Genomic DNA, 14,018 nt, shown 5'->3' on the forward strand with positions numbered 1-14,018 from the left:
CCCCCCCCCCCCCCCCCCCCCCCCCCCCCGTACTGGAGCACCAACGTCTTCTCTGAATAAGAAGAGATCTAAGAGAGATGTTACCTTCAGTACCAGTCGGGCAGGGGGGGACTGGCCCATCGTACCCAGGGCGTTATAAGGCACACAGGTATAAGTGCCGAGAGCTTCCTCCGTTGCCTCCTCTATTCGGATTGATCCATCTTCCATCACGTTCCACCCAGAATACTGCAAGGGCAAGAGAGACGGAGTAGTTTGGGAGCATCCTGAGTGCCAGAACCTTAACTAAAAGTTGTCTGAAGTGTTTTGGCTCCTGTGCTATTCCGTTCTCAAGTTTATGCATGATAATAAGGCCCTGCACAAGCAGCACTAAAAACTATTGAGTGGGTCTCTAAGACACCTCCTTCCCTTTACTAATATGTCACCTTGGAAACATCTCCAGATGCAGTATAGCATTTAAACTGCAGCCCCATCTCATGGGACCCCGTCTGGAGATCGAGCTATATAGCACTTCCATGGTCACAAACTGGGATCTCTGCTCTTGCCAACCTTCTATCATTCCAGGACCTTTCCATTTTAACTCCCTGAATATGCTACTAGATTATGAAAAAGCACTACCAAGATGTCACCCAAATGAGTATAATGGCACCATCTGACCTTAAAGGATAGTTACAAATCAACCATGTTCCTCCCTAAGACTGGCATAAAACAAGCTGGCTCAACAAATTTCTTTGTTAAACCTTCAGAAGCCAATACTTAGCAAGGAACATCCAGAGGGCTGTTCTCTGTGCTATGAAGCATTCAAGATCACCTTTATTCCTATAGCTTTATTCCTCCAGGGCACTGAGGCCAGAGTAGACTACTTGGTCAGATGATTAATTTTATATTCAGAAAAAAACTCATTTCAGAGATAGAAATACCATATTTACTTAAATACAAGTCAAGGTTTTTTTCCTCCCAATCAGCATAGGGACAAAAGCCATTCATCTTATATTCCCAAACAAGGAAACTGCATTGAACGCACTGCCTGTCCAAACTGCTGTCAAGAGCAGCATGTGCTCAGTAAGAAAAACCAGCTATGAAGCCGATTAAATGCAGCCAACACTGAGCATGACTACAAAACACATGGCCCACGTTGGGTAAACCTGGCCTTAAAAAAACAAAACCATCAACAAATGGGTGGGTGTTTCTTCCACTGGGATCTGGCACCAGGTCTGGAGATGCCACAACACCAGTCCAGCACTGGGAGGGCCAGAGCTAGCCCTGACATCCTCCCTTTGCTGCCAAAAATGCTTGATACATTATATCATACATATTCCCATCACAACAACCACAGCACACACCCACATGACCATCAGTCATAAAGACATACAACCTTTCCCTACATCCTAAACTTAGCCTCTCTCAGTCTGCTTCCCTACTCCTCCTTCCCCTAGCTCTTCTATTTCTTTTCCAGATAGATAAAGTAGTTCAAACCAACTGAATAAAATACATAATAGTGGCCAGAGTGCAGTCCCCCCTCAGAGCCTACTACATTTCAAGTCATGGTGAGCCACTACATTGCATGAATTTCAACTCCCTCTTCATTCCCATAGCTGAGCTGTTACTTTCTTTCCTATTTCCAATGGCTCTTGTTTCATCACCAGCCTTAAGTATTTGGCAAATATCACCAAACAGGGCCCCAAACAGCTCACCCAGAATCCCTCTGTCAGCCCCTCTCTTAGCCTGCTACATAGGCTTAGTATGGCTCTGCACTCCATCAGGTAAAGCCAAATCAGGTTCCCCTATGTCATCTGCATATCAATTTTTGGAGGATCCATGGACTAGTGACAATAACACCTGCTGCCAATCATGAGTGGGGACTAAACAGCACCTGGCCCCTTTGTGGGTGGGGTGGGGCTGGAAGGGAATCTGGAATACACACATATACTGAGCAATGCTGAGCTGTAGGGTCAGTGTGGCTGGAAATGCTGTTGATTCTGCTCAATGGCTCTCCCAGTTAACTATATGGTAAATCATAAGCTGTTTCCCTTTGGACTAATATCATGTATAGTTGTACTACATATAAAGTAGGTGCCCAAGTGCTGCTTAAAAGTATTTTTATGAAGTACCAGTGCTAAAACTTGCAAGTTTCAAAAAAGGTAAAACGCATCAGTTCTGGATCAATTAAATCTATGGGTACTGTATGCAAATCACTGCAGGTGTGTTTATTTCAATGTCAGTATTTTCAAATTTCCTCCTCACTTCCATGTGCTTAGGGAGAGTAGGGTCCGATAGTATGGAAGGGGGGGGAAGGGCTGCAGGTGGAAAAACACTGGAGAGGTTAGAGGGAAAAGGGGCTATCAGACCCCCCCCAATTTATTTTCCCTACTGTAGGGGGGGGTACACATTTCAGACAACCCTCTGATAATCATTCTATACTTGGAAAACCACACAAATTTATAAATTTTCCATGTATAGAGTCTGATTATTGGGGGGAGGGGCATCTTATAATCAGTGTTGTCTTATAGTTGAGTAAATATGGTACCTACTGTACCATATTTACAGAGCCCAAGTGAAGGATTGGCAGAATCCCCAGTAAATAGCCTTTCTTTCTCCAATCTATTATGCCAAGCAAGAGAGCTGCCAGCACCTTCACTGCTCCATACAAATTTATCTCGGTATCTATAAGTTCCTCCCCCTTAGGACACGGACAGACAAAACGATTATACTGACTTAAAGGGGCACTTTATTCTCTGCTGATCCACAGTAATATTTTGTGTGGCTGCTCTGTCCTGCAATAGCCAGAAGCCAAAATGTGGTAATCCACCCCAAATGAAATGGGTAAGTTATGGTAGCTCAGCTTCTACATCCTCACCGGACTGTGGAAGACGTGCAAAACAGGTACTGTGCATCAGCTGGTATATGGGGCATTAGCTTCCTTCAACTTAGAATAATTTAGTCCGTCCACACTTAAAGCGTTTCACCCCTGCAGCCATGGTGCTTGCTCTCTCGACTTTCCCCAATGGTCCGCACATTTCTGAGTCAGCACCCTAGTAGAGTTTGAATCCAACATGACAGCTGCCAGAAACCATCTCAGCAACTGTGTTACAACCAAAAGGCAGGGGAGCGCTTTATTAAACTAACCCTCTACTGGAACATCAACAGATAAGTAACCAGGCACCAGAATATGGGAAGAGGCAGGAGCTGACAAGGATACAACTAGAGATGATTTGTACTGTGTTTACTTGGTGACAGCTGGCACCAAAATGATTAAGCCCATCACTATGCTACCAGTGGTGAGTTAATATCAAGGTTCAGCTCTTCAAAAACAGTACAGAAGATTCAGACACAGTGTTGATAATTGAAAAGGCATGCACCTCAATCCCTTGCACCAGTTTGAAAGGGTTTATCATATTGCATTTTAAAGTTGGGTGTGCTTCACTCTGTCTTACTGGGCTAGATCTTAGCTTAGGTGTAATTTTCTGTTGTTTGTTATATGCTTGAAGTTGCTCAATGAATGCTCTCTTCAAAGAATGGACTATTCTTGTTCAAGCATTTGTGAATTCAGTGCCACTGCCTGAAGTCTAATATTAAATCTGGTAACCAACTCACTCCCAGAGCATCCCAGGATGCTTTGCTCCTCCCCCCCCCCCGAACTTCCCCTCGCAGGTTGGGATGGCTAGCCTTGCCCCAAACAGTCTGCTCCAGCCAAGCAGGAAGGCATGCTTTTCGCTTTGAGCCTGGACTGCTGCAGGCACGTACCTGCATTTCTGGAATCAAAAGTGAACGTCCGTTCACTTGTTTAATCAGTTCAGTCTACACAGCTTAAGCAAACCTGTGAAGATCGAATTGATTCAGCCTCAGGCTTTTTGACTGTCTGCTGCATTTATAGTGATACCAATGCTGTGTTTAGGAGGTTCAGACACTGCATGGGTAGAAGCCATGAGCTCCATACTAGGACCCAGGATAAGTTAACTTAGCACAGAGTCCTTTGATCTAAGTCCAAGTTTAATTGCCACACACAGTCGAGTCTTTTTTTCTTTTTCTTTTTTCTTGGTGAGAATGCTGGATTCTGCAAAGAGCTGCAGCATGTGCTCAACAATATTTGCAAAAAAAAAAGACAGGGTGTGTCAGTTGAAAATCCCCACAAAAACTAGAATACCCACCCCTTCAATCAATGCAGTCTTTTTATTTTTCAGGGGCATGAGGTTTATTGCTAGGCAAAAACCAAACAATGAATTCACATACTTTCTAGGGAGTCAAGCACACACCTTTCCCAGTTATGCTCCTTCCCTATGCTTCTCCTTTTCAGGTTTGCTTCCTTCAGTTAACACACTTTTGTCACCATTTGCCCCCGTTTTGAAGAACTGCTTTCCTTTACAGCCTCCATGATCTTCCACGCCCCCTCTCCCACTCATTTTCAGCACTTCTCCCTTACTTAATTTCATTACGTTCAGGGTTCTCTTTCAGTGAGATTTGCTCTGCTATACAAGATCAGTATTTTCCTTTAACAGTGAAGGGAATACTATTGAAGGAAGGTGGTCCCAAAGTTTATGGAGGAGGTGGCATTTCATTGGGATGACTCTTTAGGAATCCGAGTCATGGCACCTTAGAGCTTGAACGCTTAAAACTGACCCTGCAAAGCACTTGCGTCTCTTCTTAGTTTTCTGCAAATCTGTCCTGTTGACTTCACTGAGATGGGCTCATGTGCTTGAAGTTAAGCTTGAGGCACTAGGGTACTCTGGTGGATCAGGGCTGGAGTACCCTGTCCCTTCAATTCAGTTTTTTGGAGAGAAGCATGAGCGGGAAACATGCAACCTAGCCGTTTCCCATTCAACAGGAACTGCAAGTGATGCAAGAAAGGACTTCAAGCTCTGCTCGCCGGCAGATAATTGTCGCCCTTTCCCTGACACTCTCTGCTCCAGGTCTCAGCGCCACCTCCACCACAGCAGCCTATGCTGAATCAGCTGCTTTTGGACCCGTCTCCCAAACTCATTCCTCTGGCATCTCTGCCCAAGTGGCTCTCACCTGACCAAGAGCCACACGCCTCCCCCACCACTGGCTCCCAAGAGCATCCCAGTGAACTGCCACAGGTGTCCAAACTTTTCTCCCACCTGCTCCCTATGGTGCCCATGTCTGCTGCCTTGTTCCTCTCCCACCCAGCTGTTCTGAAGTGGTTGCAGCTGCGTGTAGGGTGGCTCTTAGACAAAGACCAGCCAGAAGTCGGTCTTCCTCTGCACCCTGCTCACTCCTCTGTTCTCCCTCATACTTCCCCCTCTGCTGCCTCGGTAATGGGGTCTATTGCTGTCCTACTCCTCAGGCAGCCCTCGGCTCCCCGTCCAGGGGCACGTGGGGGGAAAACGATCCAGATTCTCTTCTTCCTCTTGCAAGCTCTCAGTGCAGCACAGCAGAAGTGAATGCAGCAGGTGCTTGGGGGAAGAAATAGGGGAGTGAGTGGTTCATCCCATGTACACATGATGGAGGCATCCGTAAGGAGAGTGGCAGCACTACAGTGTTTCAGGGAAACTGTGTCGTCTTAAGTGACCTAGACACTTGAGGCAGGGTTGAGGGGATGTACCTTCCCCTGCAGCTCCCCGTGACCCGACCCATTCACTCCACACCAGCGGTCACATCGCCAGACCCTTCTAGGTCCCTTTGGTGCTCATCCGAAGAATAGTGGGGCAGTTCTGGAAACACTTTACCTTTTCGACTCGCAGGGGACGTCCATCTTTGTTCCACTTGACGAGGGTGACTGGTGGCTCTGCCTCAACTGGACAGCGGATGTATCCATGTATCCCAATGGGAACGTAAATGATGGGTGGCATGTTCACCACACGGGCAGGATCTGGTAGAGCAGGATAAAGTTATCGTGCGGAAAATAGGCCAACTTTTCCCTTCCCTTAACACGAAGGAAGCTCCAGGCTTTTGTTACTGCATCCTGGTGCGAAAGAGTCAACATCATTGCTATAATGGAGTTCAAAACCCAAACGCTAATCCTGCAGCATTCATTATCCCCTGATGCTAAAGACTTATCTTCAGGCCCATCATGCTCTCTAAATCCATTATAATACTAAGCATATGTATAAATGTTGTAGTGTTTTTACTATCCTAGGCCCATGGAAAAATTTTTAAAGAGAAAAAAAATTTCTCTTTTAAGATGCATATACAACACAAGTCTTATCCCCATGTCTGCTTTAACTCACTCTTGATCCAGAAGGTCCTAGATCTCTCACTCGGTTTCAACCAATCTGGCCCCGTGGCTCACAGAAACTACTGGATCAAGAAAGGGAAAATTTCCTAGTGAAGTATGCTCTGCGGAGAGAGCTCAGAGCCCAGCACATGCACCGTGGATAACAGTGACATGGAAAAGAAACTACAGAACAGGGAAAACCCAGGCTTGCTTTCTATTCCTTAAAGCCTCAAAAATTCTAGCCTAGGAAGTGACCTTAGTAAATTGGAGAGCTTTTTAAATGATCCCAGTACCAGAACCTCAAAGAAATGAAAGCTGGAGCAATTAAGAATGTAAAGAATTTTTCAGGCAAGTTATTGCAAACTATTTGCTTGCTGTTTGTTTCTGGAATCACTCAGTGTCCTATTAACATTCAGGAGAAAGGATTTCTCTGTTAAAGATTAAACATCTCCACCCTTTCAAAGATGCGAAAGCTCACAATATGGCTGAGATTCTCACCCACCCACACAAGTCTTCCAGCAACCCAAAGAACAGATTTCAAGGAGATATTTTTTTTTTTTAATTAAATGTGGGTGGGGGAGGGAACTCTAGACTTCCTTTAGAAGGAAGCAAAAAAATACCCAGTTCTTTTAAAGATATTGGCTTTAACACAAAAAAGACAAGGCGTCTTGAAAATGTATCTAAACAGTGACAGCATCAACCTCACGCAAACTCTGAACGTGAACATGCTGCATCTGCCCAGACCAGGACTTGTACGCATGAGACTTGCCCTTGTAACTTACTTGACATGCTAGAGGGTCAAGCCCCTCTATGCAGACTGAAGCACAGAATAGAAAGAGCAGACAAACCATTTTCCAGGTGTGGCATTCAAGGCACAGAGGGCTTCATGCAAAGTGCCTAATGTCACACTGCAAATTAATCTGAGCCAAAAAGTAGATCCCAAAGGACCACAAGTCCCAGTTCTCACATATGTACTTGCTCCTCTTTAAAGTTCTGCAGAGATCCAAAGCTTATTTAGGCCAATGGGAGTCTTTGTATGAATATCAGCAGCCTTTGGATCAAGGCTTCTATCCTCCAACTTCACATATGGAGGCTCCATCCCAAAAGTATGAGTGTAAATCAGGAGCCAACTGGTGACTCCTGCATTTCAAACAGAGGGGCGAGTCAAGCTGGGAGTTTCAGGACATCAAACCCCCTTCCCTCTGCCTCATCTTCAAGGGAGAATTACAGCGGAGATCCACAAAAACAATGTTACTCTGCAGTGGCCACAGAAGGGACTACACAAAGGTTTAGAAAGAGAGATGAAAACCCATTTTTGTTCAATTTCAAGTGATTCACATGGGGGTAGAAAGGCAAGAACTGAGTGTACCCGAAATGAAACTACTCCGAAGGAAAAGGAATTTTCTGTAAAAATTACCTACATCAAGGGCCCACATGCCCCCCACCCATCCAACATTTTGGAGATGCTATTTAGCTATTTCAGGCCCCCACCTGAAGCAGCAGCATACAAAAAACACAGTAATTTTTTTCTTCTTGGAGATCTGGTAACCAAATCAGATGTCTAATTCTCAGTTATATCCTCCTCCTTGACCCCATGCCGCCTCTGCATGGTTAGGCAGAGAGGAAGAGACAATTTATTTCCTTAAATAAACTCAGAGTGATGTTACGATCCAGCCATTGTCAAGGACTAGTGATAGGGGGAAGGGGAATTTATTCTGTGACAGATCTCAATGTATACAAAGTTGATAAGAAAGAATTAGTCTGTGGTATGCTGGTTTGGGGGTCTCTTTTTTCCTGTAGGTTTGATGGCCTGCCACAAGAGAAAAACAACAACAAAAGTAAAATGAAGAGATATTAAAGATTGGAAACTGAATTATTAAAGTCCATACAAGACCTTATGTTACTGGCTCCCAAACACAGCCAGAAAAACCTTCTCCCCATGAATTCTGGGCAGTGCTATTTGCAAGAAGTGAAGTTCATGTTGGTGTATGTAGGGAGTTGGGAGGGATGGGAGCTAGGTATAGAAAAAGCTTTCACTTCCCCAACCTCCTACCTCGGACATTTTGAACCCCAGTCATTTTCTCCAGCCCACCAATGAGAGTTACTGAAGTCATACAATCCTGGTAGCGATGCTGGAACGCAGACTGGAAAACCCGTGCACGTGTGGAATTGTTCTACCCTCCATACTCCAGGGAAATGTAATAAGACAGACTGGATGGCTCAATGGATCAGTGGAAGGATCCACGGCCCAAAACTTCTAGATCACTGGCTGGCATCGAATCTGGTTCAGTAACAGCCAAATGCACCAGATCCTGCTATACCCATTTGGTGCCTAAGTAGACTTCGGAGCCCAAGTGTCATCTTATTCTGCCCTGCTTTAGTCCCTGGAAATCCATTTGACCATCTAGTAGAGACTCCCTGCCCATAGAAGGCTGTTCCTGAGAATACATTTACCAGTAGTATCCTCCTCCAGAATCAGTTGGCCTTCAGGACAGAGTTTAAGGCCCATGGCTTTGTTCCAACTTTTGCCTCCACTTACTAAAACAAAACACTTCACAGTTTTAATAGCAATAAAAGGTAAAATAAGGGCACAGTCAGTACTGCAAGATGTAGCAGTTTGGGTCATTACTGCAGAAAGCTGTAGGAGGAGCAGAGATGCTACATGTGAAGATGCTGGGGGGGGGGAGGGGGTGGAGAAACATTCCCTTCAGAATCTGCTCTCTTCGTTTTGTTTACACCATTTACCTGCTTGAGTTTAACATTTTCAAAATGCAAATATATGCAGAGCAGGCAGCAACACTAACAGGGTTTTACAGTTATACACACATAAAAAAAGATAGGCAGACATATGGTATCAGGTGTCACCATCTGATATCCCCATATAATAGATGCAATTTGCTAGTAATCAAGGTTAATAAGCCCTTCGTGCCATAAGCAGGCAAGTCGGACACTGTTCTAAAAGTGTCCAGCTTTTTATAAGCTGCAGTAATATTTCTTTCTGCCCAGACATGGTAAGAGGAAAGAAGTCCCAATCTGAGGCATTTCACTTACTCCCATCACCATCTTACCTGCGCCCAAACCCCAATAAGACAGAGCCTCGCTGAGCTACCCAGAGATGATACTCAAAGTAGGCTCTATTCTGTGCTCCCAGAGATGACAGGGTTAGACAACGCTGGCCTTTCAACTTGTCTCAACATCTTCACCAGTGCCAAGTGGGTGTACAATACTCTCCTTTTGGACAGATAGTATTTACAGCCCTTCACACTGGCCTAGATAACAAGAGAAGGTGCAAAGTAGTGATAACCCAGGCCACGGGGAGAAGATCTGGGCTATTCTGTATGCGAATGCAGAGTTGAGTTTCTTTGCCTTTGGTTACATTGGAAAGCTCTGGCAGAGAGTTGGGTCAAAACCTTAGTCTTCAGAGCAACCATGGCTGCGAGTCTCAGAACTGCCTAGCACAATACAGAAGGGCAGAGGAAATCTGACCTACCCTTTATTGCAGTGAGCTGTTATCAGGGATTTCTCAGAAGTATTAACCACCCTCTAAAATACCAGATACTGGCAGTCCAATGTACTCAAAGCATCCGTTGTGTGATGCAATATGGCAAGTGTCAGGCACCACTGCATCCAAAGTAATTAACCTCAAGACTATGCCAGACAGGTCTCAGCAGATCCAGCAGTCTAATGCCATTTTAAAATCACCTTAACCCCACTCCATATTTCTTTCACAACCACCTGACTCAGTCCCTGGCAGTGACACCAACAGGAAGAAATTCTTTACAGCAAGGGTTGCAAAAACATGGAAGGGGCTTCCAAGGGTGGTGGTGCTTTCCCCTACCTTGGAGGTGTTTAAACAGAGATTAGACAAGCACCTAGCTGCGGTTACTTGACCCCAGCACTCTTTCCTGCCCAGAGCAGGGGGTCGGACACGATGATCCAATAGGTCTCTTCCGACCCTAGAAATCTATGAACCAACAAGCCAGCCAGAAAGCCTCTAGGCCTAGATGACGCTGACTTTTAGGCCACCTACTTCCCACTGCATGCTGTAGCCTACTGGCCCCAGCCCATTCCTCTCCATGAGAAGTCCAGGCTCACAAGCCTCTCTGCCTTCCTGTCTCCACTCACACTGCACTGTCAGGTAGGCAAAGGCGGATGGTGAGCGGCCAAGGCTGTTGCTAGGGATGCAGGTGTATTTCCCAGAATCCTCCGGTTTGACCCGAAAGATGATCAAAGTCCCATCAATCAGGATCCGAACCCTCAGTTTCAGGTCACTGCAGAGAAGAGAAAAAAAAGAAGGGAAAAGATGTGTGGAAGGGCTAGAAGAGAACCGGAGCGAGGAGTCAGCAGTCCGCAGCCTACCCCAGGGGAGCTACACCCCCCCGTCTGCTGCAGGGGGCTGGCAGGGTGCTCTCACCCTGCTTGGGACAGGAGGCACGTGGTGCTCCTGGCACCGCAGAAAGATGCGCCAACCTGGCACAAGCCGGAGAGGCCGCTCTGGAAAGGTAACCCATCCAGCACATGGGGATGCCCAGAACAGCAGCCCTGCTCCCGTTCCTACCAGGGTGGCATAGCATGGACCGGAGAGCAGTAACCACTCCCAACCCGAGCCAGGTGACCGAGACCCGACAGTGAGCTTACTTCTTAAAGTAGACGTTCTCCTCCTCCCAGTACCAAGTGTAAGTCAGGTTGCCCGGATACGCCTCGGCCTGGCAGGTGAACAGTGCATCCTGGGAGATGTTGACGGTGATGTTCTCTGGAGGGGAAACGATGAACGGGGGTCCTGGGGGAGAGCAGGAAACAAACAGTTGCTTCAGCAGCTGAAAGGCAGCGCTAAGCTTACAGACTTGAACATGCAGGCAGCTCTAGGAAGGACAGGCTGCAAAACATCCTCTCTGGGCAGAGGCAGGATCCTGCTCCCTCCTCTCACAGGCTCTGCCACTTGAATGCTCTCTCTATTACCTCTCTGTATTTTTTGTTTCTTTTAAATGTTATGCATCCCAGAGCAAATTAGCCAGAACTAATTCCAAATCCAAGAGTCCAGAACCATAAGTGGCCCTGCTACCAGTAAACATCCTCCACCCCATCTGGGGCTTCAGATGGTCCCAAAAGCTTTGGCCGGCATCCTACTTGCGGGACCAAGCCCAGAGACCACCGAGTTTTGCTTCCCCTCAGCCTTAAGGCCCTCAGAGCAAGCTAGGGAGAAGATTTCCATTTCCATAAAGCCGCTACACCTTGGTGGGTATTGAACCACACCAGAAGAGCCGTTCTCCCCGAGTGTGCTTTAGGAAGACTGCCTTCATGGACACAGATGCATGGTATTTCCCCTGCCAGGTTAAGAACTTGATCTGAGCCCACAAGAGGCCAAGAAGTGATACATGAACAGGCGCTACGCTTGATCTGCGCCAAGAAGGTACCTCTCCGTATATTCCAGCTGGCCTGAACGACTGCCATACTGGCTCCCCTGTGCGCACAAGCTTGGCTCCAACCCAGAGCTCTGCCAACACAATTGGGTCAGTGATAGAGCCCTTCACTCCGGAGCAAATATGTTTAGGCATGGCCCTCCGAGAAAAGGGATAAGAGGGTGGCTAGCACTATACGAGGGAGGGATGCTGTACCTTTAAAGCAAGCAGGGAGGGACTGTGAGCTCTGTTGTAAGACAATCATGCAGCAGCAGTAAAGGGGAGGGGAAGTGAGCCTGGAACAGGGTTAAACTTTAAGCTTGGAGGCTTATGCTGCTGTCTGGATGGTAGGACAGCATGTTCTGCTAGCAGCTCTCCCACCCTCCCGCAGGCCTCTGCAGAAGGGCAGAGTTCAGAGTATGAACTAAACACTCAGTCCTCAAAGACGGAGGAGAGGGGAAGGAGCAGAAGATGAGCTCAAAGGAGGTAGGGAACACAGGCTCCTGAGCAAGGCGGGCTCTCGCCACACTACCCGGGTGGGGGTAACCCAGCTGGACACCCACACATCTGCTGCAGCTGCCATGCTGAAGATACTGCTCATTACTGCAAGAGAGGGCTCATTACGTGCCCTCTGTTCACCTCCCCATGCACACAACTTGCTCCCACACACCTCTCCTTCAGCCTTGCATCTTTCCAGCACCCAGCTCAGTTGCTTCTAACTCCAACATCAGCCAAGGTGAAAGAACGCTTCTCTATAGTCCAAGCAATGCAGTCCAGCACCCTGGGCTCCTGCATTGTATTCCCTGCTATGCGGCCACATGATCCCGCAGTCAGAGCAAAACTGGAAGTCAGGACTCCAGGGTCCTATTTCTGATTTTGCCACTGGGTGAGCTTGAGCAAAAAAAAAAAAATAAATAAATAAAAATCACTTAGTCTCAGTTTCTCATCTCCATCCCTGCCTTGCTGGTCCATTATCAGCTACACAAGTGCCCCAGCATATACTGCTTAACACATCTGCTAACACAAGGCATTTTCCCAGTGCAGTTATGGCCTGGGGGTAAAAGCCAGAGGAGCAGCAACCTGCCTAGGCTGTGGCAAGGATTAGTTAATGTCTGTTAAACCCTTTGAAGGTGGATAGAGCTGTATAAGTAGAGTGTCACCCACGGGCTCAATAGGTGTGAAATGCCTTCCCTTGCAGCAAGGACTGACCCAGCAGACTCACACAAGGAAACAGAAGCAGGTTTCCTGGAGAAAGGGCCCTGCATGTGTTGCTTTCATTGCACACAGCACTTCATGGCTTTTTAAAATCTTTCCATGCTTCTTAAACAATCAATCAACACCTCTGTTAAAAAAAATTGGGACAACTGCTTAATCAGGATGACAGGCTGTCCACTGGGGTGTCCCAATTAAGTGGATTTTTCTGTGGTGTGAAAGGCTTTCGGAGCCATTAGGCACTCATACAGCAGCTGTGTGCCCCACACAGACACAAGTGCACACACAGCTCTTTCTACGCAGGCAAGGGCTGTAGGTTCCTTTCCGGCAGCAACACAACGCTCGTTAATGAGCAAGCGTGGAGCCCTCCGGAAAGTGACTGCTCCGTCCCACAGTGACACATCCTCCATACAGTAGGAATTAAAAGGACGCGAGCCTGAAACAAGTTCTCAAGCATTTTCATAATGTGGATCACATGTGAGCCATGAGACTAGATGGAAGTGGGTCATCTCTCTCATTGACATAACTTCCCTGTGGCAACTACAGCAATTGCTTATGGGAAAGATAATATTAGGAAAGTACTTATTTGTCTTTAGCATCTTCTAATGCAATACAGCAGCTGGGAACGAGAAGGACCCAGCACCATGTGCTCAGCCATGTCTTCCCTTAACACCAAGTGCTCTATTGACCACAGGTTTCAACACAGCTACCCTAGGAGACTGGCAGTGGCTTCCTACTAGCACAAGGCTGTCCCTGTTGGGGAAATGCACTGCATATTATAATTTTTTAAAGTTTCTGGAGCAGGGGTGCTGATAAAAAAATTCCAGGGTACAATGACACCTTTTCTCCCCCTAGAGTTTAACCATGCTCCTTTAAGATACAGGATGGACACTAAAAACCTGTAGGTGTTGTGTGCCATTTTCCAGGCAGGTTGCAAGCTGCTGGCCTTCCTACCACTTGGGGGACCATCCTGATTTTGCCACTTTCAAACCTAGTCAGTCCAACTGTGTGTCACATTAACCAGAGTCCTTAGGGCAACCCAATAATAGGTCCTCACCTTAATGCACCCCTCAGCTAGAGTGGCAAGTCTTTCATAGAAAAGGGTAAGTGCCATTAAACCTATTTAGATAGGGAAATGGATGCCCGGGGAAGGTGTGGCTTGCCTAGCATCACAAAGGGATTTGGTTGCAGAGCCAGAAATAGAATAAGGGTTCTGGCTCCCAGCTTGTAACCTGCAC

At 46.8% G+C, this 14,018-nt stretch overlaps 1 protein-coding gene across 1 annotated transcript in view; it reads right to left on the reverse strand.

The window, feature by feature from the left end:
• The window catches only part of IGSF9B (immunoglobulin superfamily member 9B), a 100,387-nt gene that overhangs the window by 45,341 nt on the left and 41,028 nt on the right, over window positions 1-14,018 (reverse strand). The window contains exons 6-9 of the mRNA XM_019508416.1: window positions 10,808-10,949; window positions 10,295-10,440; window positions 5,682-5,824; window positions 85-225 (exon numbers count right to left, since the gene is read on the reverse strand). Coding sequence (XP_019363961.1) covers window positions 85-225; window positions 5,682-5,824; window positions 10,295-10,440; window positions 10,808-10,949 — 572 coding nt within the window. The remainder of the gene's footprint in view (window positions 1-84; window positions 226-5,681; window positions 5,825-10,294; window positions 10,441-10,807; window positions 10,950-14,018) is intronic.

The sequence above is a fragment of the Gavialis gangeticus genome, unplaced genomic scaffold (assembly GCF_001723915.1).
Source record: "Gavialis gangeticus isolate Ggan-Ray unplaced genomic scaffold, GavGan_comp1, whole genome shotgun sequence".
In the NCBI taxonomy this organism is placed as follows: Eukaryota; Metazoa; Chordata; order Crocodylia; family Gavialidae; genus Gavialis; species Gavialis gangeticus.